The 26,255-nt window shown below is 38.8% G+C and overlaps 1 protein-coding gene across 2 annotated transcripts in view; it reads right to left on the bottom strand.

The window, feature by feature from the left end:
- Positions 1–19,004, bottom strand: part of hk2 (hexokinase 2) — an 85,824-nt gene extending 66,820 nt beyond the window's left edge. Inside the window, exons 1-6 of one of the 2 annotated variants that reach the window (XM_041788479.1) lie at positions 18,736–19,004; positions 8,523–8,685; positions 7,895–8,043; positions 6,518–6,637; positions 5,939–6,181; positions 478–573 (exon numbers count right to left, since the gene is read on the bottom strand). In XM_041788479.1, coding sequence (XP_041644413.1) covers positions 478–573; positions 5,939–6,181; positions 6,518–6,637; positions 7,895–8,043; positions 8,523–8,685; positions 18,736–18,798 — 834 coding nt within the window. In that variant the 5' untranslated portion in view covers positions 18,799–19,004. The remainder of the gene's footprint in view (positions 1–477; positions 574–5,938; positions 6,182–6,517; positions 6,638–7,894; positions 8,044–8,522; positions 8,686–18,735) is intronic. The other variant, XM_041788480.1, reaches the window with a different exon arrangement.
- Between the last annotated feature and the right edge of the window lie 7,251 nt (positions 19,005–26,255).

The raw sequence follows: 26,255 nt of genomic DNA, 5'->3' as shown, positions 1-26,255 counted from the left end.
CTGTTGACCTTGCTACAACCCCCTACAACTTGAGAATAAGGAGGGAGAATTACGGAGAACATTGTGCTCTTGGGAACATTTAGTGCAGCAGAATTTTTTGTAACCTTCTCCAGATCTGTCAACAATCCTATCTCTGAGCTCTACAGCTCTGCAGCATTGACCTCATGGCTGAGCTTCTGCTCTGACATCGTTGTCAGTTGTGAGGCCTTCTATAGAGAGATGTGTGCCTTTCCAAATCATGCACATCAATTTCATTTAGTGCAGGTGGACTCCTATCAAGGTGTAGAAACATCTCAACAAAGATCCAGAGAAATGGGAGGAACCTTAGCAAAACTTGAATGACAGTATTAAAAAACGAAAAAGTTTAAAGCTCCAAGTGTTGCTTTTAGTCTAGTTGCAGACATACTGATTTGCATTTACTGTATAAGAAATAAAAAATTGCATAAAGAGCCACTAAACTGTAATTAGGACACTTACCCCTCGTTTCTTGATGGATTTTCTCAGAAGGCTCACAACATCCTTTCCCTCAACTCCGCTTGCCTTGAAAGCTTTGGTCCATGACATCAAAATACTCTATAAAGAGCACAAAAGCATGAAACAGGAAGGAAAACATCAACTTAAACCTCAGCAGTATTAGATGTGCTACTCAAATGTGCAAATGTATTAATCATTATGTTTGTGCCAGAAATTAGACAAAGCAAGTGACATCTACAGTGCCATGCACCCTTCCTGCTTAAATATCTAACAAAGACAACCCAAGGAAATACAAAACGCAGGTTCTAAATGATGATTTTATTTGTTGAGGGTTATGTGAAAAAGTAATTGGCGTCTGAACCTAATAACTGGTTGTTCCACCCTTGGCAGCAATAACTGAAATCAAGCGTTTGTGATAACTGTTGATAATTCTTTTCACATCACTGTGGAGGAAGTTTGGCCCACTCTTCCTCACAGAATTGTTTTAACTCAGCCATATTTGAGGGTTTTCCAGCATTAACTGCCTGTTTAAGGTCAGACCACAGCTTCTCAGTTGGATTTAGGTCCAGACTCTGACTTGGCCTCTCCGAAACCTTAAAGTTGTTTGTTATTTTTTTTTTTGGAGCCATTCAGAGGTGGACTTGCTGTTATGTTTTGGGTTGTTGTCCTGCTACATAACCCAAGAGCTCTTGAGCTTGAGGTCATGAACTGATGGCCGGACATTTTCTGGTAGACAGCAGAATTCATTGTTCCATCAATCACAGCAAGTGGTCCAGGTCCTGAAGCAGCAAAGCAGCCCAGTACATCACCACCATGTCTGACTGTTAGCATGATGTTCTTTTTATCAAATGGTGTTATTTTTACTCCAGATTTAACGGGCCACACACCTTCCAGAAAGTTCAACTTTTGTCTCGTCAGTCCACAGAATATTTCTCCAGAAGTCTTGGGTATCATCAAGATGTTTCTTGGCAAATGTGAGACGAGCCTTTGTGTTCTTTTTTGTCAGCAGTGTTTTTGGTCTTGGAACTCTCCCATGACGGATTTTTGCCCAGTGTCTTTCTTATGGTTGAGTCATGAACTCTGACCTTAACTGAGGCCACTGAGGCCTGCAGGTCTTTGGATGTCATTCTGGGTTCTTTTGTGACTTCCTGGATGAGTCGTCGTTGCACTCTTGGAGTAATTTTGGTTGGCTGACCACTCCTGGGAAGGTTCACCACTGTTCCCAGTCTTCTCCATTTGTGGATAATGGCTCTGACTGTGGTTTGCTGGAGTCCCGAAGCCTTAGAAATGGCTTTGTAACCTTTTCCAGACTGATAGATTTCAATCACTTTGTTTCTCATTTGTTCTTGAATTTCTTTGGCTCGTGGCATGATGCGTTTCTTTCTGAGATCTTGTAGCCTGCTCCACTTTGTCTGACAGCTTCTATTTAAGGGATTTCTTCATTCAACAAATCTGGCGGTAATCAGGCCTGGGTGTGGCCAGTGAAACTGAACTCAGCTTTCAAGAACTGCAGTTTATCATAGTTAACTCATGATTTAACAAAGGGGGAATTTCCTTTCCACACAGGGCCAGAAAGGTTTGGAATTTTTCCCCTTAATACATAAAATCATTATTTAGAAAATGCATTTTGTATTTATTTGTGTTGTCTTTGTGAGATATCAAAATTGGTTTGATGATCCAAAACATTTAAGTGTGATAAATATGTACAAAAAAAAATCAGGAAAAGGAAAGGGGCAAATACTTTTTCATGGCACTGTATGTTAAACTGTGATTTAACACCATAAATGTTGGCGTACAAGCGTTTAGAGTGGGGGTACAGGTTGCCACCCAGAAAACTGCCATTCCTGAAATATACAACCAAGTGATGTACATAGACGTTCTTCTTTCTTTAGCACTTTTATGTCAATTTTTACTTTGAAAACTTCACATTTGTTGTTCCCTGCTGCAACTGCACCTAGATATTTCCTGTTAAGTTGCATCATTGTCTGATTACTTTTATGTGAGTACTTTTTTGTAGATATGTATTTCTACATATTCACTTCTTCTAGTGTTACACTTTTAATTTAAATATTCTGTTTGCTGCTGTATGTGCTGTTGGCTGTTTATGAGAGTAGGCTGAAAAGTTCATAGGTTAGCCAAGAAGGAGTTATTCCAAAGCAATGAAACTTTATAAACATTAAATTCAACCTTTCCTTATACTAACTGCACTGTTTCCTTCTGGATGAACCCACGTGGAAGTAATTCAGCACTTTGAAAAGCAGTTCTAGAGACATTTTCTGAATATGGATCAAATTTGGCACTGTGGTGTTATCAAGGGTTTAGTCCCCATGGACATTCATGCCTACATGGTTGCTACATTAGGAGATGATGCTCCAGTTTTATCAACTGTGCAAAAGTGGGCAGCTGAATTTTAAAGGGCTGCAGAGCCTTGAAGATGACCCAAGGTCTGGACGTCCTGCCATAGCCACCACCCAAAAAGCATTGACCATGTTCACTACATGGTGATGGATGACAGACATCTAACTGTTAATCATAGCTAATGCTGTAGGCATCCTGAGAACATTCTTGGCATGTCAAAGTTTTCCTCTCGGTGGGTGCCATGGCTTTTGACGCCTGCTCAAAAACACACCAGGCTAGTCATGTGGCAGGTTAACTTGGCACTTTTTGAACCACATTCAGATGGTTTTCTGGAACATTTCCTCACCCAAGATAAATGTGGGTCTACCACTCTGAGCCAGAGACCAAATGGCACTCTATGCGGTGGAAACACCCATCTTCTCCCCTTCCAAAGAAGGCCTAGGTGGTGTAATCAGTAGGGAAGGCAATGGCCTTGATCTTCTGGGATGCTAAGGGCATTGTGTTCAATGACAACCTTAAAAGGCCAAACTATTAATGGAGAATAATACGCCAACTTGCTGAGGCAGCTGCAAAAGGCAATCAAGTCAAAACGGCCCTAAAGACTGACTAAGGGGGTCTTGTTTCACCAGGAAAGGCTCCGATACACAAGTGTGTAGTTGCTGTGCTTGACTGTGGCTTTGAACCGGTTGATCACCCTCTATTTTCTCCTGACTGGCACCATCTGACTGTTTTCTGTTCCCCAACATGAAAAAAACCTTTGGCTGGAAAGCACGATCAGACCGATGATGAGGTCACATCTACTGTTGAGGACTTTTTTGAGCATCAGGATGAGAGCTTCTATACCACATGAATCCAAGCGCTGCAACACAGATGGAAGAAATGTGTGGACCGCAGGGGAGACCATGTTGAAAAATAAACATTTGGTCAAATTCAACCATTGCATCGTGGTCAGCCTATGAACTTTCAGCCCCCCCTCGTACAGCTGTTGCTGCAGTTTCTACAGCACACTGCAGTTTCAAATATCTTGTACATAAACATTGCATTTGTTGTTGCTACCTGTTTACTGAAATCCGGTAACGGCGCGACTACAGTGCTAACACATCCGATACCTACAGAACCGAATCAAAACGCAGATTTTGGTGCTTCATTTCAGTACCTGGCCAATGCAATGCAAACTCCTGCTATTCCAAATGAAAGTCACAGAACAACAGCTGGAATCAATGTAATTTATGTAGGCCTACATTCAATTACTTCAGCAGAGCATGAAGGTCTTGCAGAGTTATGTCTGCTCTGCTCGTGTGCCTCCATGTTTTATTGACTTATTGTGTTGTCTCTGGTGCAGCGCCAGGATATCCATTTTGGCTGAGATTTTTACACGGACAGCTTTATTTCATGCACCATCTTTGATGCTTTATTTGACTCACCTGAGTGCACTACAGCTTACCAATATAAAAGTGCAAAAAGAGTATTGATGGTGTCGATCACTGAGATTCTGTTTGAAAAAAATCTCTTTTTGATGATCTGGATTGATCAATTTTGGTTTACATAGATGGCAGAGGGGGGAGAAATCATTGATGGGCAATGCACTTTATTTGTGGGGAGCACAGCGCTCTGCCCACCTCAACAGAAAATATAATTTATACACTGTCAGACGATGCAGAATCTTTAAGTATTACCTCCTGTCTTTTCTACATTTTTTTTCTGGGATTGGTCAGTCTCAAAATGAAATGTTTTAAAGGTTGGAAGCAGACAGAGACCTCTGAGCAGGAGCAGCAGGACCTCTATGGATCAGATCGATGAACGGGAGAGTAAAAAAGTTCTCTATCTATCTCTCTATCTCTCTATCTATCTATCTATCATGTTTAGACCTTTTGCTTCCCTGTTCTTGTTGCCCTTTCTATCCCATTGTATGTAAGGTCTGTTCATTAATGTCAGAGCAAGGGTGAATCTAGACTTTTGGTTGGGGGGGCCAGGCCCTTAAGGGGGGAAAATTAAGACAATGGATTTTCATGGATTATTAGATTTAAATTTATGAGTCAAATTAACCAAAAAAAAGGCAGTCTTTAAAAAAGTGGTTAAATGTTAAGTGAAGGTTGCAAATTCTAGTAGAAATAACACATTTATAAGTCAGTAAAAAATAAGTAGCTAAAAGGAGAGGGTAGAGTTGTTAGTAGGAATTACAAATTGTCAGAGTTTAGTAAGGTTTAATACGTTAATCAGTTCACTGGATTTGTTCATAATGTTTTTTTAATATAAAATATTGCTGAAATTGTAGTTTAAAGGTTCCTTTGTAATTCTGGAAGTATTTTTTAATGTTGATCATTATCTTTTCCCCCTACTAAGAGTATCGATTTAAGTACCATTTTGGCCCCGCTATCGTTTTAAAGGTATAAATTTAGCACTGGTAACGTAAAAAACCCAAATGATACCCAACCCGAGTAATAGAGTGGTGCAGTCATGACGTAATTTTGTAGGCAAAACTCGGACGTTGGCATCGCATGGGTTCCCTCGGCAACGAGCCAGTGGGATTTTTCAGTGGATGTCCAATAAAAGTTGATGAAGCCTCCGCGCTTTGTTTGTACAGATAATTTTCATTAATTAATAATGTAAGCATCATATTTGGTGTGCAAATATAATTGATGAAAGTAAAAAGCTAATGTCATGCTATACTGAACTACAACACTGTGGACTAAATTTAACATCATCACTGGAGGATACGAGTGACAGGCAGGCTCAGTTGCCGCAGGGTGATGACGTATAATTGTCCCGACAAATGCTGTAGTCCTAGTTAGCTGCCCCTTAGCAACTGTCTTTATTAAGATGCAAAAAGATGTAAAATTCAAAAGTGGGGTGCTTCGTGTTTATTTCATGTCGTAGAAATAAACATAAAAATGCCTTGAGTTTGTGTTCACTGATTTTTTTTTTAAGCATTTCTAACCGAAAACTCGGCTAAAACTCCCACGGACGCCTAGACGAGGGAACCAAAAGTGTCCGTGTTTTAGGACTCATTCCTGCATCACTCTATTGCACAGCTGATAAGGTTTTCATGTTCACACTTCACATTGTCAAGGCTGCACAGCGGCAGGGTTTAGCACTGTGGCCTCACAGCAAGATGGTTCCTGCTTTGAATCCCGGTCTGGGCCTTTCTGTGTGGAGTCTGCTTGTTCTCTCTGGGTACTCCGGCTTCCTCCCACAGCTCGTTAGATGAATTGGTGACTCTAAATTGGTCATAGGTGTGAGTGTGCCTGGTTGTTTGTATGTCAGCTCTGTAATTGACTGGCGACCAGTCCAGGCTGTACTCTGCCTCACGCCCAATGACAGATGGGATAGGCTCCAGCCCCCTGTGACCCTGAACGGGATAGGCGGTGTAGAAAAATGGAAATGATTTTATTATATTTTAATGTTTCTGCATACTAAAAGAGTTAAGTCCTTGTGCACTTGTAACTTTTTGATGCGAAACGAGGTGATTTCATATAACGCATCACAACAATCATGATATTAAATTTAAGTATAGTTATACCTCTAGTCCTGCCCCTCTGTTCTATCATAAGTTTTGTTCCATCTAAAGTTCAAACTGCAATATTTTTCAGTGATTAAAATTGAAATCTGTTCATCAGTCTCTCAGTAAGGTGGTGGTGAGTCACGAGGCTAGAATTTTTAAGAACTGCTGCTGTAAATGACTCACCTCATCCAATTTCGTCTGCTGACAGGGAAAAGAGAAGGTGAAGCCCAGGGGAAGCTTCTTGTCCTTTATGCCAAGTTTCTCCATGAAATCAGCCAGGCAATCAGCGATGTGATCAAATAACTTCAGAGAGGCACAAAGTTACAGCATAATCATCAAAAAGCTGAACACCTGTTTCACTGTTTCTTAGTATAGTGTTATACAATGACTATAAATAGTTTTCACCCCTTTGTATGGTTTACCCTGTTATTCATTTTATAAATCAATATTTGTCAATATAATTTGGCTTTTTCACAGGAAAAAACTCTTTAATGTCAAAGTGAAAACAGATTTCTACAAAGTAATGTCAATTGAAGACAAATGTGTAATGTAAATTGAATGTTTGCATAAGTATTCACCCTGTTCAGGTCAGAGTCGCCTTTGGCTGCAATCACAGCACTGAGTCTGTGTGGCTAGGTCTCAATCAAGCTTGCACATCTAGACAAAACAATTTTACTCCATTCCTCTTTGCAGAACTGCTCATGCTCTGTCAGGTTACATGATGATCAGGTGTGAACAGCCCTTTTCAAATCCAGCCACAAATTCTCTATTGATTGAGGTCTGGGCTTTGACTCGACCACTCCAGAACATTCAGAGGCTCTCCCATCTCAGCTGCTGAAGCTTGGAACTCCTTCAGAGTAGTCATAGGTGTCTTGGTGGCCTCTCTCACTAGTCTTCTTCTTGCACACTCACTCAGTTTGTGAGGACGGTCTGATCTAGGCAGATTTACTCGTGTGTCTAATTCCTTTCATTTCTTGATGATGGATTTAACTGAACTCTGGGGATGGTCAGAGCCTTGAAATTTTTTTGTATCCATCCCCTGGCTTGTACTTTTCAATAACCTTTTCTCTAAGTTGCTTGGAGTGTTCTTTTGCCTATGGTTTAATGGTAGCCAGGAATATTGATTAACCAGTGACTGGATCTTCCAGACACAGGTGTCTTTATACTACAATCATTCGAGAAACATTCACTGCACTCAGGTGATCCCCATTTCACTAAATGTGAGACTACTAGCACCAATTGGCCGATCTCCATTAAATTAGGTCAGTTACTCTGAAGTGGAGAGTATTTATGCAGCCATTTATTTCACTTCACATATTTTTATTTTATTAGCATTACTGTGTAGAAATCAGTTTTCACTTTGACATTAAAGAGGTTTTTGTTTCAAAAAAGCCAAATCCTACTGACCATGATTGATTCAGAAAATCAATTAAAGGGGCGGAATACTTTTCATAGACACAGTATGTATGTGCATACTGCTTCTCTTCACTCAGACCCTCAGGGAGCAAAGACAGCTCATCAGTATTGTCGACAAAGTTCATCATGAAAAATGTCTCTCACCTCAGAGCCACTGCCTCTCATGAGGGTTTCAGGAATTGCATAAATTTGGTTTTCCATTTCCACTTCTTGCTTGCCACCTGCACTGACTTTGACCAGGAGCACACGGAAGGTCGATCCTCCGAGGTCAAGAGCTAAAAATTCACCTTGTTCTTTAAAAAGAAAGAAAAGAAAGCATGATGAACACAGACTATTTTACAAAATATAAAACAAGAGTTTCTCCATACAATCCATACATAAAACTTAAGCTTGCAGTCCATATAGCTGCAACACACAGTTAATTTTTATAAATCAGGGGACTATTTTTCCAACTAATTGATTAATATAATGCCTCTAAAATGATGCAAATGAACGAAAACATCATTCTAATTTCTATTTTATTTCTAAGTACCAAATGAAATGTCATTCAATAATTACAAGAGCTTCTGGCCAATTCTTGCACATTTTAGGCATCTTTGCAGTTAAAGTAACTCCAACAATACTCTTTTTTTAATGGCCAGTAGTTTATCTCAGATCAGTGAATCAAGCTTTAAATGAAGAGTTTATGCATATCATCCCATTAAAATAGAAAGAACTGAACATTTACAATACCCTTTGGTATTTTTCTAACCTTCAACATACTGAAAATTACCTGTTCCATCAGGAGTTGAGAGCACAAATGTTGGCAGCATCTTGACAGCAGCAGTAGCGTTGGTGTCTCTGCACAGGCCCTTGTCCATTTCTCGTCGAAATCTTAACGACACATCCATGATCGTCTGATCTGACAGCCGAAGATGCTGCAGGTATCTGTCAACCTAAATCATTTGAGAAGAGAAACGTCTTCTGGGTTAAGGATTATGACATGAGGTTCAGCAGTATATTAAAGATAACCAACCCCAATTCCAAAAAAGAAATTCTGAAAATTGTAGGGACAGGGCATCAAACGGCTGGAAAAGTGGTTCTAATGAAAAGCAGCTAGATGAGCATTTCACAACTACTTAAGATAACTGGCAACATTTCAGTAACATGCACAAAGGGCAAAGCAGAAGGTCAGTATCAGATGCTTGTGATCTGTGGGCTCTCAGGTGATACTGCATAAAAACAGGCATGATTCTGTACAGGAAATCACTGCATGGACTCAAATACACTTACAGAAGTCATTGTCTGTCAACACAGTTCAGTCAGTGTACCATCCACAGATACAGGCTAAAGCTGTATTATGCAAAGAAGAAGCCGTATGTGAACATGATCCAGAGACGCTGCCTTCTTCTCTTTGCCAAAGCTCATTTAAACTGGACTGAAGAAAAATGGAAAACTGCTCTGTGGTCAGATTAATAAAAATTCTGAATTATTTTTGGAAACACCAAAGACACTGTCATGTGGACTACAGACGAGAGAGACCACCCAGCTTGTTATCAGCGTACAATTCAAAAGCCTGCTTCTCTGATAGTATGGGGGTGCATTAGTGTCTATGGCAGGGGTGACAAACTTAAGGGCCGGGGGCCAAATCTGGCCCGTGGAACAGTTCAATCTGGCCCGCAGGATGGTCTCATTTTTCTTTTATAACTGTCCCATCAGTCTGAGGTCTGCAGATTTCCTCAAGCATAAAAATGTGAATTTATCCTTGATGATTTAGGATATCCTTGTTACGTCATAAAATCTGAAAAAATAAGGAGTAAAAATATTTAGATAAGTCAGGAATGTGGAAAAAGAAATTAATTTGTGTTTAAATTTCATATTTTCAATTTAGCTTTTCACAACTCAAACTTAGGATTTTTACATTTTATTTCGTACATTGAGTATTGAGTTTTAAGATTCATGATTCTAATTTTCAATTCAGATTTTGACCTTTTTAACCAATTATTTTGTATTTTATCTCACATTTTCAACTCCAAACTTTGACTTCATAATCCCACAGTTTGACCTTTTAGACTAACAACTTAAAATTTTGAATCATATTTTGATTTTTATTTCATGATTAGAAACTTATTTCATTTTTGACCTTTTAAACTCATGATTTTGACTTCTGCCTTTAAAAAAACATTATTTTTCAATTTCATGTAGTTACAGCTGTGGCTGTATTGTGTTCGATTGTTGTATTACTGTGTTTTGTATTTTGTATTGTTCTTTTGTGTGGGAGTGAGTGCTCTGTTGTCATGTGGATCTTTGTCTTGTTTGTGTGAGAGTGAGTCCTCTGTTCGTCCTGTGTGTTTGTGAGTGAGTGTGCGGCTTGTCGTGTGTGTGGATCTTAGATATCTCCAGGTGGTGCTGCGTAATTGGTCGGTAGGGTGGCAGCAAGGAGACGCGGCGCTGGTTGGCTCTCTACCTCTTTAAAATACGGCGGCCTGCAGTTGAGGGGGGAACCTCACTGACAGCAGCACCTCTTTGTTTGATCCTAGACTCCAAAATTATAGTGACAACTGTGTTTTCTTAGTATTTTGAACTAGTGTAGCCATAGCTTTGCTTTTGTTTTATAGTCTTAGTTGGTCCTTTTCTAGTAATTGTGGGGGGTTTTTTGGGTAACTTTTTCTTTCGATTGCTTGATTGCCTCCTTAGTTTGAATCCAGTCTTTTTTTTTTTATTTACTGAGTGTGACCTGGTTAATTTCAATTATTTTAAATCAACATGTTAAACTTCGTCCTAAATCCTATCCATGGTCTATGGCATGAACAGCTTACACATCTGGAAAGGAACTATCAATGCTGAACAGTAGACAGAGGTTTTAATGCAACATATGCTCCCATCCAGACAAGGTCTCTTTTAGAGAGGCCTTGACTATTTTAGCAAGACGATGCTAAACCACATATCACATCCATCACAGCGCAGACCAGACCTTTCACCAATAAAAAAACACTTGGAGCATTAGAGGTGGCCAGTAAACCGGTATTAATACCGGTTTACAGCGGTATTTATACCGTCCCACAGCTGGCAGAGCGAGTGAGTTGTGACACACAGCTCAGGCTGAGTCTAGTCAATAGCATGTTTAGCGCTAGCATTACGTGTAGCCAGGTAACTAACAGAGCTGTGAAAAAATATCGATACCGCAATATATCGCGATACTTTGACATCCGATACAATATCGATACTTCAACTCTTAATATCGATTTTTTTGTAAAAAGTACAAACTCATATTTTAGCCGAGTTGTTAGTAAAATACGACTTCTGCACCTCCACATGGCTTACAAAATACCAACACCTGCACAATTCAAAGCAGACGTTTGGAAGCATTTAGGCTTCAAAGTTAAAACGGGGTGCACAAACAGCGAGTTAGAGAAAGGAAATGCCGTTTGCAAGCTCTGTCTTGCTGCCATGAAATATAGCGGGAACACCACCAATGTATTGTGTGATTTACATATACATCATCTCTATATTTTTCTTAGTTAACTGTGTAAAATATCGCAATATATCACAATATCATAATATCCTGATATATCGTGACACTATTGTATCGTTACCCAAGTATCGTGATGCGTATCGTATTGTGACGTTCTTGCCAATACTCACCCCTAGTAACTAACCAAAGTCAAGGACTCTTGCCGCTATAACTAGGCACAGTTAGCAGGTAAAAATACGTGTTTTTTCCTCTCAAAGCCTGATGGCTGTACAGCAACAAAGTCAGTGTGCCGTCTCTGTCAGCCTGCCTGGAGCTTTAACACAAGCTAAGTGCTGCTTCGGCTGGTCTCAGAGCCCAGCGCTGCAGCTCTTTCTCTTACAACGGCATAAAGAACTGTTTAAAAGTCTATTTTAACTTTTGACTTTCTTTTCTAAGTCCACAGTGAGTCAAAGATCCAGGCTGCGATGTTAAACAAGGTCAGAAAAGCTGCTGTAAACTAGCCGTATTCTCCGGTACAGCAGCCAAAGCTAAGCTAACTCAATGCTAAACACAATACTTCCATCAAGCTCTTCAAAATAAAAGTCCACGGCTGTTATTTTTCTGAAACGCTTTTATTGCGAACGCCTTCACCAGGAAATGTGTTCAAGTCATTAGCAGCTTAACACATCTCATCAGTATATTGATGAAATGAGGAACTTGTAGGGCTGTAGTCAACCAAAGAAAAACTTGGTCGACCAAAATCGCACCCAGGCACCAATCAATCGATTGGTCGTTCAGGACTAATTCAATCCATCCAGGCTCCTCGCTGCACCTGCGTGGTACTCTAAATGATCCTTAAATGAACGTAACAAGCCTTTGGAAGCATTAAAATATCTTTTCTGCTCATCACGTCTTACTATATAATAGAAATAATTGAGAGACGATCAGTGCGCACCTGCCTTTGATCTCCATGATCCCGGTGCAGGTACTCTTTAAACTCATACAGCCTACAAAGTAACCTCAGATCATCGTTTTTCATTCATTTGTAACAGTAACTAATGACAGGATCACTTGATCCAGCCCACGCTGTGTCATTTATGAGCATAAAGCAGGCAGCGTGCAGCGTTTATTTACGGAGGTGAGAGGGAAAAAGTTCGCTCGTTGGGACTTGATGACCAGCAGACATCGCCTTTTATCACCTCTCCTTTCTGTGTGACCGTAAGAGGAGCTAACGCTAACGTGAACACTTTAAGGAGATTATAAAAGGAGACGATACTACGCAGCCTATTTGCCGACAGGTAAATTAAACTGACTGCAGGAGTTGATGCAGTGAGGGAGGGCAGAGCAGAGAGACTCAGCAGCGCCACTTCAATACAAACAGCCTGCATGTTTGTGACGAGTTGATGTGTTGTTTCTGAGCGTCAGTGCTGTAAAATATCAGAAATTATCCCACTCTGGTAGCTTTGTGTGCTTCTCTACCTGTAATTCCAAGAGCTGCATTGCTCCTGTTCCCAGCAGCACTCCCAGCTGCTCACACGATTTTGCCATCAGACCGGGGGGGGGGGTTCGCTGACCAGGGTGATCTTGGTCGACCTAAAGCTTTCCGATCAATTAATCAACCAATCGAATTGAAGCTGTCAGCCCTTGAAACTTGGAGTGTAGTTAGACAGAAGTAAACCTAGAGACTTTTAAAAAACATTTTTTTCTGTGTTCCTATGCTTTAGACATAAATTGAGTATACCATCAAAGACTTGTTTTAAGGGGAGAAGAGGGTTAATAACATTTGAGTGTGGATTGAAAAGCATTATCTCTTTTTAATTTTGTAATACCGTGATATAATACCGTTATCGTCAACGGCAAGAAAAATACTGTGATATGTTTTTTAGGCCATATCGCCCAGGCCTATGGAGCATCATAAAACGATAAATCCAGCAAAGAAAACCACTAGAATCCTACATCAGAGCAGAACACTCCTCTCACAAAACTCCAACAAGTTCCCAGACATTTACTGTTGTTAAAAGAAGAGGGGATGTTACACAACGGTAAACATGGTGTTTAAAGTTTTGTCCAGCTAAGAGTGTTCACGGTCTGTGAAGGGGGTGTATGTAAATTTAAACAAACACATGTGACGGCACTAAGCAACTAAAATATATACAAAAAAACTTTTGTTTGCTGAAAATCAGCTCTGTTTTTATTGACACACTTTGTCGGCTGTTTCCCCTCCATTTCTGCGTTCTGTTGAGTGTTTGCTCTTCATCTCACTCTTATTCCACACATGAGAACCTGAAATTATAGCCATGGTTGGCCGATATATAGTATATTTATCCGGGATATTTCAGAGCATATGTAAAAGAAAAGGACTAGAGATGTTGATTGATCAAGACCTGATCATAGCTGGATCATTTTCATAAAAATGTGACAAGTATAGCGAGATGCAGGCTGTGCAATCACAGAATTATTACTGTATCAAGTAGTAATTGAAAGGTAAAAAACAATGATTACAGAAAGGCCTTTAAGTTAATGATAGAGCCACTATTGCACTTTGTAGAAGTACCTTTATTTCAAAAAAAGGAAAAACTTCTTTTCTTTGACAACAGCACAGTTAAAGTACTTAATATTTGAATGTTTTGAGTTGAGAAATACACACTTCAAAATGATAATTATTCTCTGTATTTTCCTTAATAACTGACCAAGTACACCAGTTATGGGAAATTCCTTTCCTCCATCCTTTGTTGTTATTTAGCATTTAAAAAGTCAAACTGGTACCAAATTAGGGAGCGATAGGGAGCAAAACAGTCAGCTCTTCTGAGCTGAGCTAAGTGATCTGTATCTCTTAAAAGAGATGGAATCCCACCTGACGAGTGAGACTGGAGGGAAATCAGCTGAGGAAACCGGGGTAAGATCAGAGTTTACTGTCCTAAAGCATGGCAGAACTGTACTGAACAAAACCGGACTGCTTTGTGGAACTGGACCATACACAAACATTGTGTGACATTACTTATCCAGGCTTTAGATGAAGGCTTTTCAATCCATGCCTTCTGCAGTTTCTCTGCGAGTTTTTTAAAACTTTTTGCCTGATTATTTCACTACTTTTGGGACACAAAAGTAGTTCAAGAATGTAGAATGTTTTAATTTCACTTTGATCAGAGTTTGTTCAACAGCTCACATGTTGGGCCTGATAATAAATCCTTTCTCTAAATCAGCAGTTAAATGAAACGATTCGGTTCACGCCCACATTTTTTGCTGATGACCAACGTCTGTCAAAAGGGTGAATATCGGCCGATATCGGCCAGTGTAAGAAAATATCAATGCACTGATATATCGAGATATTTCATGGCGCAATACTGTATCAATATTTTAAAATGCAGTACAGATATTTTATTAATTGATCATTTACTTTGTTGGTGCAGTAGTTTGTGGTGTAATTTCACCCCCTGACCTCCAGTTGGTGGCAGGCACCGCCAACCGGCTGCAGGCAGTTGACTCTTCCCTCTTCTCCTCTCCTTAGACAACAAGATCACGCAAGACTTCCAGGGTGTTTTTCAAACCAACCCCTACACCCTCCCCCTCCGTGACGGAGTGCACACAAGTGACACTCGCAGCTGAGTGAAGTCCCCTTCATCGAGGTGTAGGGTACAAATACAGCGGCAGGCTTGGGGACAAACTTCCCTCTTTCAGTCGGAAACAGGAACTATGGCTTCGCAGCAGCATCTTGCGGGAGCGGCTGTTATTGCATTGATCCAGCAGCAAGAAAATGAGCGGATTAGATCGTACAGAAGAAGTAAGTGTCCAAGGCTTGAGTTTTTTTTTTTTCTGTATAGATATTAATTTTCTTCCTCTTCAGGAAATTATATTAGTTTAAACTAATAAATAATCCTTTAATGTATTATTTAATTTTAAGTCAAGTTATTGTAATTTAATCATCATGTCATAGAACAGGTTGTCCGAAATTAATGCAAAAACAAGGATAATATTTTTGAGTGTCAGAGCAGCAAAAAGCTTCTTTTTTCTTGTTACTTATGTTTGTATTGAAATTTCACAGACATCAAAAACAATAAAAGAGTCCCTGTAAATAAAAAACACTTAACAACAAAATAAACACATCAGCCGTTTTCTGGACTAATGCAGGGTAGGCCCTTATCTGATACTCAATACCATGTACATTTTAAGTTGTAAACGTCTGTATGACAATCACTATCTCAGTTTAACAGTGTTCCTACAGGCACTTGCGCGGAACTTACATTTGAAGGTTGTTTCTTCCATGATCACCACCGGACACAATGAGCGACGCACGTGTTCGGTGAGTCGGCATCAGTGCAGACTCGCTGGTGGAGGGTTTTATTGCCCACTACCACTCCCTGCTAATTGGTTTGGGATGGACTTAATATGGCGGTTTGAAAAACACCCCCAATCTGAGCGAGCCGGTTGTTCATGTCTGCCGCTGCAGTGCGGCTTCTGCTGCATTCCTTGTGGATATGTGGACTTATTTTAGCTTTTAAAAGATTAAAGACGGTTCAGACCTCTACAGAAGTCAAGTCATTTGAAAGATATGCCACGGCAGAGTACTCAGACAACACGCGGACCTGACAACATAGTGATAGCTTAGCAGCTAACAGCTAACGTGAAAGAAGCCTGCTGAAGCTACCTCTGATTTTTACTCATGTAACCATAAATACGGTCAATACTTTGTTCTGTTTGTAAGGACCTGCACCGTGTAGTGAACGTTAGTAATGACGGCTTCCGTAGTACAATAAAAATACAGTAGCCCGTCACGTCCTGCCCTCCTCACAACACAGTCCATCAGTCCTTAAAGCTGGACATGAGGATCAGTCAAGCATTTTAACTCACTACAACAGATGGGAAAAATCTGCATCTTCAGACTGCATGCAGGACCATATATTTTATAATACACTTTATATTTTTATTTATATACTATACATATAAATTTAATACATTTTATTAATATATTAATTCTGTTATATTCCATATTAACTTAAAATTGCATAGTTGTTTTATATATACATATATATATAAAACTAGGGCTGACAACTTCAATTCAATTGGCCAATTAATTGATCGAAAAGCTTTAGTTCGACCAAGATCACCCTGGTCGGCCAAAGTAGAGGTGATAAAAGGCGATGTGTGCTGGTCATTAAGTCCCAACAAGCGAACTTCCCTCTCACCTTCGTAAACAAACGCTGCATGCTGTCTGCTTTATGCTCGTAAATGACACGGCACGGGCTGGATCAAGTGATCCTGTTAATAGTTACCCTTATAAATGAATGAAAAAGAGATGATCTGAGGTTATTTTGTAGGCTGTATTAAAGAGTTACCGCGCCTGGACCACGGAGATCAAAGGCAGGTGCGCGCTGATCGTCTCTCAATTAATTATTTTATATAGTAAGACAGGATGAGCCGTAAAGATATATTAATGCTTCCAAGCAGGTGCAGTGAGGAGCCTGGATGGATTGAATTAGTCCCCAACGAGTTTTTTTTTTTTTAATGAATGACTTTTTTTTAACCTGAACGACCAATCGATTAATTGGTGTCTGGGTGCGATTTTGGTCGACCAAGTTTTTCTTTGGCTGACTACAGCCCTATATAAAACACACACATATACACACATATTTATATATATATATATATATATATATATAAATAAATATCACAATATATCGATATTGGCACCCCTGTGTCGGGATATGTATCGTATCACCAGATTCTTGCCAATACACACACCTAGCCGATACCGTTGTTACCCTATGAGCTCTTATAGTTAAAAAAAAAAAAAAAAAATTCTCATTAGAGATGCACAATATTGTTGGTCTGGTATCGGTATTGGCAGATATTAACTTAAAAAGGCAAATACCGATATCGGTAGACACCGAAATTTCTGCCGATATTTACATCCTATATTTTACCTGTGTATTTCAGCATAAATTGACATTAAATTTTGTCCATATATGCTAATAAATTAGTGGAGTTGAACCAACAGACTTATGTCAGTTGAGGTCTTTTACTTTATTTATCCTCATTCTTTAAATTAAGTGTTTTTAAAGGACTAAAGTTCGTTTCCCTGGTCATCCTTAAACCTTAAAGTGTCCAAAAGAACTGACATTTTTTTGTCCAAAAAGCATATTTAAATATCAGTATTGGTATTAATCGGCATCAGCTAAAATAAATCTGTAAATATTGGCATATCGGATATGTGCAAAAATCCAACATCATGCATCCCTATTTCTCATTTTGATATTTTGATCTCAATTTGATATGCATCTAATGGTGACAAAGCTTCCCACCCTGACAGAATACCAGAAGGGAAACTCTTCACAGCCAACTAAAATGTAAAATGATGGTTGTGTTAACGACTAATTCTAGGTATAGTAGCCATGCTGAAATAGAGCCCCCTCCTGTACTTTGAAATCCAGGCTTCACATTACTGCCTGTAGAACGAGCTTTAGGATTTCACTTACTACTCAGCAGTGGTGTGCACAGGGGGGGGCGGGGGGGCGGGCACCCCCCCTCGTGACCCAATAGTTGAAAAACGCGCACTAAAGTGCCCTCTGGGGAGGCAAAATGCTTGTAAAAGTGCCCTCTTGGCAGGTGAAACGTGCACTTAAGTGCCCTCTTGGGAGCCAAAACGTGTGCTAAAGTGCCCTCCTGGTGGCAAACACACTAAACTGCCCTCTTGGGTGGAAAAAACACACTAAACTCCAAACTTAGTGCCCTATTCAGTGGCGAGAACGCGATGTATGTGCCCTTTTTTTTCTTTTCGCTCCTGCCCTTGTAAAAGTCTGTTAAACTGTATGTTTAATCTGAAAACCCAAATCTTAGTTTGCAATCAGCTCTGCTGCTCATCCTACAAATGCATGTTCCCTACAGATGTGGCACCATTTAAAAGGAAAATAAAATAGGCATTCCAGCGGTATAAGAGCCATTTTCCTCACTTTTTGTGCAGAGTTTATATCCAATGCTATACAGTCTATATATCTGGTGTGTCAGGTTAGTCTAAACTGTCACCCAGTCCCAGTGTTCCCTTTGGAAAGGGGAGGGCCTAAAAAAATCTGTATCCCAAGAGCCTTAAGTGATATTAAGGCACCTAGTTTGTGTACAGTATAAGCTGATACTGCCAAAACAAGAAACATGTACTTCCCTGTGTTTCCCTACATGGCACCGTGACAGAAAGAGAGCATTTACGCTGCCAGGCCTCCAAAACTGAAGCTGCTTCCTGAAGCTGCCGAGTCCTCTGTGAGAAAAAGGCTCAAAAGAAAGGGAATTATCCCTGCAGTGGACAGGCAGAGTGTTTCAGTGCATGCTGTGCTAAATGCTGGCCCCCTTCGTGGCATTATAGACCCTCCCGGCTGGACAACAGTGATATTGATGACAGTAAACCGGGCGACAAGTGACGTAGTGACATCACCGCGTACCGACATGCTAGGAGTCGTGCTATCTGCCTGACCCCTATTGTCACTGTTTGACAGATACACAGTCAAATATCCCGTCTAAAAACCTTCCGAAACAACTTCCGGGCACAATTTACTGAAATACTCACCTTTGCCACTTGGTCATCGCGCTGTTCCGAGGAACAAATAGCCAGTAAACTGGAGACTGACATCTTATTTTAGTGATGTAATAAAACTTTACGTCCTGTTCGTCCTCCTGCTCAACGCTGACTCAACGTTTGCCGACGGTAACAGCTTCTACAAGTAATTAAACAACCGTTATCCAACCACCGAAATCGTTTGTACGCCTAAAACGGCTAAAACAAACCAGAAGTTTGGAAAAGAAAGTCGTACTGAGTCACTTTCAACTTCCTGGAGTTGGTAGTTCTGTGACGTCACTATGAAATGCGGGCGCTGATTGGCTGCAAAGAAGGGGAGATCCGTTTTTTCTGCTTAAAGTTGGTCTGATGAAAAAGTGGAAAAACCGGAATAAAAAGTACTTCTTACGCATTAAACTAAACATTCGGGGTTGTCCATCATTGATAAGAGGCCATGATACATTGTGCAAGGCTGTTGGATTTTAATAATATATTTCTTAGTCCTCTGCAAGGCCGCCCAGACATTTTTTTTTTTTTTTTTTTTTTTTTTGGGTGGGGAATGTCCGGTCAGCAAAATCATAGTCCATTGTAAAGTTAAGCTGTAATAACCATATTCTATTTTACCTGAATAATAACCACTTTATTAAACGCAACATTTTTTAAACAATATAAAAATTCCTGCCATAGTTTATAGCCTTCTTCAAAATTTAAACCCCCGTCCCTAAAACAGATTAAACTGAGTGAAAAGTGTCAAAAATTGATAGAGACTGTCAATAACAGGAAGAACATGGGTTTAATGGGTTTACAAATTGCATAAATGGGTACATCAAAGAGTGAGTGTAGTCAAAATGAGCAAAAATGGGCATAAAAAGTGGTGAAAATGAGATTGTAGTGGCATGAATAGGTTAACTTGTGCAACAATAAGTGGAAAGTGGCAAAAATGGGCAAAGAGTGGTTAAAATGTGTGAGAATGAAGCAAAAATTGAGTTGGGGGTAATAGAGAGGGGTTACAATGTGATAAAATGGGTTAAAAGTGTGCAAAATTGACATGAAATTGCTAATAAAGTGCCAAAAATGGGTTATTAGGGGCAAAAAATGGTAGAAAAGGTGTTGAAAAGAGGTTATAAGTGGCATAAATGGGTACACCAGTGAATGAGGTTAAAGTAAGCCAAATCTGGCATAAAAATGGTGAAGGGGATAATAGTGGGATAAATGGGTTAACAGCAACAAAAACAGGCAGGAAAAAGTGGTGGAGAGGGGTTTAATAAGAGGCAAAATGACTTAAAAGTCGCAAAATAGGCAGAAAAGGTGGAGATATAGAATTAAGAAGTGGCAAAAAGTGGTTAATAGAGGCAATAACAGGCAATAGACAAATGTGAAAAGGGCTTAATAGTGGCATTAATAGGTGGAAAGTGAGAGACTGAAAGTGGTGCACAAACATTCCTGGTTTTGCGTGTCCTTTTCACTGCCAATCATTCATAATGAAATAATAACAGACACTGAAGGACGTGCTGTGAATCATGAATGACAGAGAAAATGACAGATTTGCTTTACCATATTACTGTAGATTACTGTTGAAACAGAAGGCTGTCTATAGAAAAAGACATTTAATTAAACAAATGTTATACCATGTTAATAACAATAAGAAATTGGTTAGGAAGTAGTGTTTTTAATTTTTTATTTTTGCAATTCTATACAAGGAATCTAAGAAACACTGTAATAGAAAGGGGGCTCCTTGCTTGAATTTTACATGATTTGGGTCCTTGGAATGGCAGCGCTTGTCATGATCCAGGTTCTGATTTGTTAGGTTATGAGTTTTTCTAGTGTATTTCCTGTGTTTAGTTTTGATCCCTTGCATTTTCCTTGTTCTGTGTTTTCCATGTTTTTAGTTTTACATTGTACTTAGGTTTTCTAGTTTGTATATTTCTGGTGTTCAGTTCTTAGATGTTATCTGTAGCCCTTGTGTTTCCTTTGTTCAGCTTTTAGTGTTTAGTTCAGTTCATTTAGTGTTTTATATAGTCTTTGTTTCTGTGTATTTTGGACTTTTGTTATTTTCCATGTGTCTAGTTTTTTATTGTATTAAGTATTCCCAGTGTTCCATGTTTAGGTTTTCCCCTGTGTTTCATGTGTAGTACTCCATGTATTTCATGTCTAGTTTATTTCCCTGTTTCATGTTCAGTTTTTGCTCCTTGTGTTTTATGTTTAGTTAATTCCCTGTTTCATGTTAAGTTTCCCTGTGCTTCTTGTTTTGTTGTTTCATGTTTTAGTTTTACTCCCTGTGTTTGAGTTTCCCTCCTTGGTTCTTTGTATCCTCCTGTGTTTTCAGTGTTTCTCTAGTTTAGCTTCTTGTGTCCAGTTTTCAGTCCTTGTGTGCTTCTTGTGTTAGGTCCCATGTTTCCTGTTTTACTTTGTAGTTGCCTTCCCTTGTGTGTGATTCCAGTTTTGCTTCCTGCCTGAGTTTCCCTCCACTTTGATTATCCTTCACCAGTTTCACCTGTGTCTGATTGTCCACACCTGTCCGCCATTGTTAATCACTCCCTGTGTATATAAGCTCTGTGTCTCCCTGTGTCTGTGTCGGTTCATTGTTGATGTCGTCCTCGTGGCAGTCACTCCTTGTGCTTCCCTCGTGCTCCTGTGGATTTTGTTTTGTTTCTTTTATTTTGATTCCAGTGTTTTAGTTGTAGTAGTTCTTTTGTTTGTTAATTAAACCAGTTTTGTTTTATCTGCATTTGGGTCCTCCCTTTTGAGTTTTTTCCCTGTAATCGTGACAGCGCTTGAGATCCCTCACTGTAGGGTACTTATCTATAATGCAGCATGAGAGATGTCTGCAAGTGTATGACTATCAGTTCTCGGTAAAGAGGAAGGTCACTCACACTGTTACTCTGCATTAACTGGTCACATTGATTAGAACAGGACTCAAAGCCTGCATGGACACCCCTTACAGTGCTGCACAATTTACCTAACCACAATTAGGATGTCAGGCTGTGCAGTGACATTATCACATAAATGACTGTAACTATATTTGCATTAAGTAGCCCACAGAGAGACCTTTAGGTTCACAATAGTGCCATAATTGCATTTTGTAGAAGTACCTTTATTTAAAAAAAAAAAAAAGGGAAATTTTTTTTTTTTAGGAAAGTATCAAGTTATTTTGAAAGCAGTGCTATAAAAACTTCAATTTTTGTGTGTTTTTTATGTTACATATATATATATATATATATTTTTTTTTTAGTTGAGAAATGCACACCTCAAAAATGTCATTATTCTCTACATTTTCCTTGATAACTGAGTAAGTAGAGCAGTGATGGGCAACTCTGATTACCAACAGGGCTGCATTAATGTTACTCTCAATGCCAAAGGGCCAAATTATTACAGATTTAGATATTCTCAGTTTAACTCTTGTGATTACTAATAATTAAATGAAAAGAAGAACATGGTGCTTACCTGATCATTTATTATACCAGCATTTATGCATTTAAACTCATGTGTAAATAGAAACAATCGATTTAATGAGATAAACACAGAATTAAATCAATTTCAGCTGCTTTTTTGATGCAGTTATAACGATACTTACTTGGGATTTAATTGTATTTAGTGGCGCTTTTTTTTTTCACAGAAACACTTGCAGCCAATAAAATCTACTAAAAAAAGAAAATAAAGAAAAATAAAAAACACAAAAATATTATAATCAAATTAAATAAAATATTAAAATAAATTCAGGAAAAAAATACATTTGAAATATTTTAATGGAATAAAAAACAAAAAAAAAGCAAAATTAAAAATATAAAATGAAATTTAGATGACAATTGAGGAAAAACTTAACGGATAATAATTAAGTCAAATAAAATAGAAATGTAAAAGTGAAACAAAAATTAAAGAAAATAGTTACACATATAATGAATACATTTGTAATTTTAATGAAAGCAGAAAACTTAAAATTAAATTTATTGATACAAATAAAAATAAATTGAAAATGAATAAAGAATTAATGAATGAAAAATAAAATAAAAAGAAAATAGAAATAAAAACACAAAAAAGAAATTCAGAAGTTGAATACATTTAGACTTTCCAATGAAATAAAAACTAAAAATAAAGTTTAATAAAACATATTTATTAAGAAATTAAAAATAAGAAAATATATACAAATAAAATAAAAGTAATACATATGTTTTTTTAATCAAATGAATTGGAAAAAAATTGAATTGTTTGATTTAAATTTAAAAAATGTAATAAAATAACTAGCTATATACCAGTAGCAAAAGATCGAGATGAAAAATGTTTCTGCTTTCATGCCTTCATGGCAGATTTCAAATGTTTTCTTTAGATTTATTATTAGTAGTATTTGGAATTGACTTTGGGGCTGCATTTAATGAAGGTGAGGGCTGTGTGGCCCCTGGGCTGCCCATCCCTGAGTTACACTCATGATACCACTTACGTATTATATCATCATCACTGCTTTTCAGTAAAATTACAATTGCACATCATTCCCAATCGTACAGCACTAGCCCCTCGTGGTAAAATAAGTATTGATCCTGGTATCAGAAACATAACTATAGCTACAGCTTTGATGACATGTTTGCTACAGGAAGTCACAATTATGAAAAAAAGGAGAAAAAAAAGAAAGGTTTACCACAGGAGGATTAGTGATCCAAGTCTTTATTAAGGTTTTGGATTTTGGAGCTGCTATACCTTTAAGAGCTGAAATGAAGCTGGGTTAGACATGTTCGGCGCCCAGAAAGCAGCTGGTAATGTCACATTTCAAACCGATACAGATTAATTTGATGAAAAATATGCACTTTTTATTCATAGGGCAACATGACGAAAGCACATGAAAAAGTGCATAAAAACACAACAACAGAGCTGTATTTGAACATAACCTGAGGTAGTAGAATTTTTTTTTTTCACTTGAATAAAAATAAAAGAAGTAGAATAAAAAAAATGAAATACTGTCAATAATAATTTCAGTCACATCTTACCCAGGCATATCTTAAAGTGCACAAAAACGAAATTTTCACAGTCTTAGCTACAGTTGAAAGGGACGTTTTTCTGTCAGCATTGCTATCCATGCTTCAAAACAATGCAGTGCATTATAGGTAGACTGTTGCTAGGCTGCGCGGAATGTTGCATTCACGTCTTAAAATACTGTGGGAATTTATGAAAACTTGTGAAACAGGTTGCCCTCTGCATCTCTGGCATGACCACAGGCTGGGCCACTTGGAGGTTGGTCTGGGCCGCATGTGGCCCCCGGACCGCTAATTGAATAGGCCTGGAGAAGGCAGCGTTTCTGGACCCTGATTAGATACGGCTTCTTCTTTGCATGATCCAGCTTTAACTGTCATTTGTGGATGGCACGGTGAACTGTGTTGACAGACAATGATTTCTGGACGTGTTCCTGAGCCCATGCAGTGATTTCCAGTACAGAGTCATGCCTGTTTTCAATGCAGTGGCCCCTGGGGCCTCCAATTCAATTCAATTCAATTCAATTTTATTTGTATAGCACATTTCATACAGGTGTAAACTCAATGTGCTTTATAGAAGGTTAAAAACGAACAGAATAAGCAATCAACAATTGAAGACACCCCCCCAACACACACACACACACACACACCCACACACACACGTGTACAGTGCAAGTCATGTGTACTCTAAGGAGTAAATGTCAATATATTATACTTTGTCTAACAGTCAAAGGTATACAAGAAAAGCAGTGTTTTCAAACCACTCTTAAAAGAACTTGAAGTGTCTACCGACCTCAGGTCAATTGGCAGCTTATTCCACAGAACAGCACCATAGTGGCTAAATGCACCTTCACCTGATTTGTATTTTACTTTAGGCACATTTAGAAGGCCCATACCTGAAGATCTGAGCGGCCTGGTTGGGTAAAAGTGAGTGAGCATGTCAGAAATGTACTGGGATGCCATACCATCCAGTGATTTATAAACAAGAAGCACTTTAAAATCGATTCTATATTGGACGGGAAGCCAGTGAAGATTTTTCAGAATGGGTGTGATGTGTTCTATTTTCTTTGTTCCTGTTAGAATGCAGGCTGCAGCATTTTGGATGAGTTGGAGGTGATTTATTGTCTTTTTTGGAAGTCCAGGATAGAGAGCGGTACAGTAATCTAATCTGATATCTAATCTGATAATCGTTTTTTTAGATGGGAGAAGGCTGTTTTGGTGATTTCTGGTTTTTTGTTTTTGTTTTTTTTTTTGCCCTCCTTAGAAAGAGGAGAACAGTGGATAGAGTCAGAAACATGGTCAAGAGTGAGGGAGAGACATGGGGTAAAGGACCTCAGGCAGGATTTGAACCCTGGCCGCCCGCATATATGGGGAACGCCTTTAACCACTTGGCCACCTGCTCCCAGAGAAATCCTGTTTTATCTGTGTTGAGCTGAAGAAAATTCTGTGACATCCAGTGATGATTTATGGGATTGAGATTGCTAGGGGAGAGTGAGACATAAAGCTGTGTATCATCGGCATATGAGTGGTAGGAGACAGTGTGTTTCTGAATGATTGAACCAAGTGGGAGCACGTAAAGACTGAACAAACAGTGGACCGAGAACTGATCCTTGTGGTATCCCACAGTCCAGACTGAAATTTACAGATGTAAATTTGCAGAGTGAAACTGAGAATGTTCTTTCCTTTAAATATGATTTAAACCAGTGAATGACGGATCCTGAGAGGCCTATGGAATTTTCAAGTCTATGGAGTAGGATGTTATGGCCAACCGTATCAAAGGCGGAGCTTAAATCTAATAATACAAAGATGGAGAGTTTGTTTGAATCATTGTTGAGTTTTAAATCATTGATAACCAGTAATGACCAGTGCTGTTTCAGTGCTGTGATTGGTTCTGAATCCTGATTGGTAGACATCATACAGATCGTTATGGGTGAGGTAATTGTGTAGTTGATTGTAGACGACTTTTTCTATGATTTTACTGACAAAGGGAAGGTTGGAGATGGGCCTGTAGTTGCTAATTACTGGATGGATCAAGCTTGTTGTTTTTGAGTAATGGACTGATAATGGCGTGCTTAAGAGAAATGGGGAAATCACCAGACTGAAGAGATGCACTGATAATATAGAGTAGATCCTGTAACATTACATGAGAGACACACTTAAATAATTTTGTAGGAATGGGGTTGAGAGAACAGGTAGAGGACTTGAGGTGTTTGATAATTTCTTCAAGGTCACTTATGTTCACAGGTTTAAAATTGCACATGTTGGTCTTGGCATTGTTGTAAATTGAGGAACATAGAAGGTCAGAATTGCTGTTTTGTAATTGAAGAGTGTTAGATCTGATGGTGGTAGCTTTTTCCTTGAACTGTGTTGCAAATTCATTACACTTGTTTGAGGAGAGAAAGTCAGCAGGGGTTGATCTGGTGGGATTAATTAATTTGTCAACTGTAGAGAACAGGTAGCGGGTATTATTTTTGTTTTCATTCATCATTTTTGAGATGTGCTGCTGTCTTGACATTTTAGTTTCTTTGTTGTAGGTGATTAGTGTGTGTTTGTAGATTTCATAATTTACATTGA

Source organism: Cheilinus undulatus, linkage group 5 (genome assembly GCF_018320785.1).
Source record: "Cheilinus undulatus linkage group 5, ASM1832078v1, whole genome shotgun sequence".
In the NCBI taxonomy this organism is placed as follows: domain Eukaryota; kingdom Metazoa; phylum Chordata; class Actinopteri; order Labriformes; family Labridae; genus Cheilinus; species Cheilinus undulatus.
This window is presented reverse-complemented; position numbering and strand designations above follow the sequence as displayed.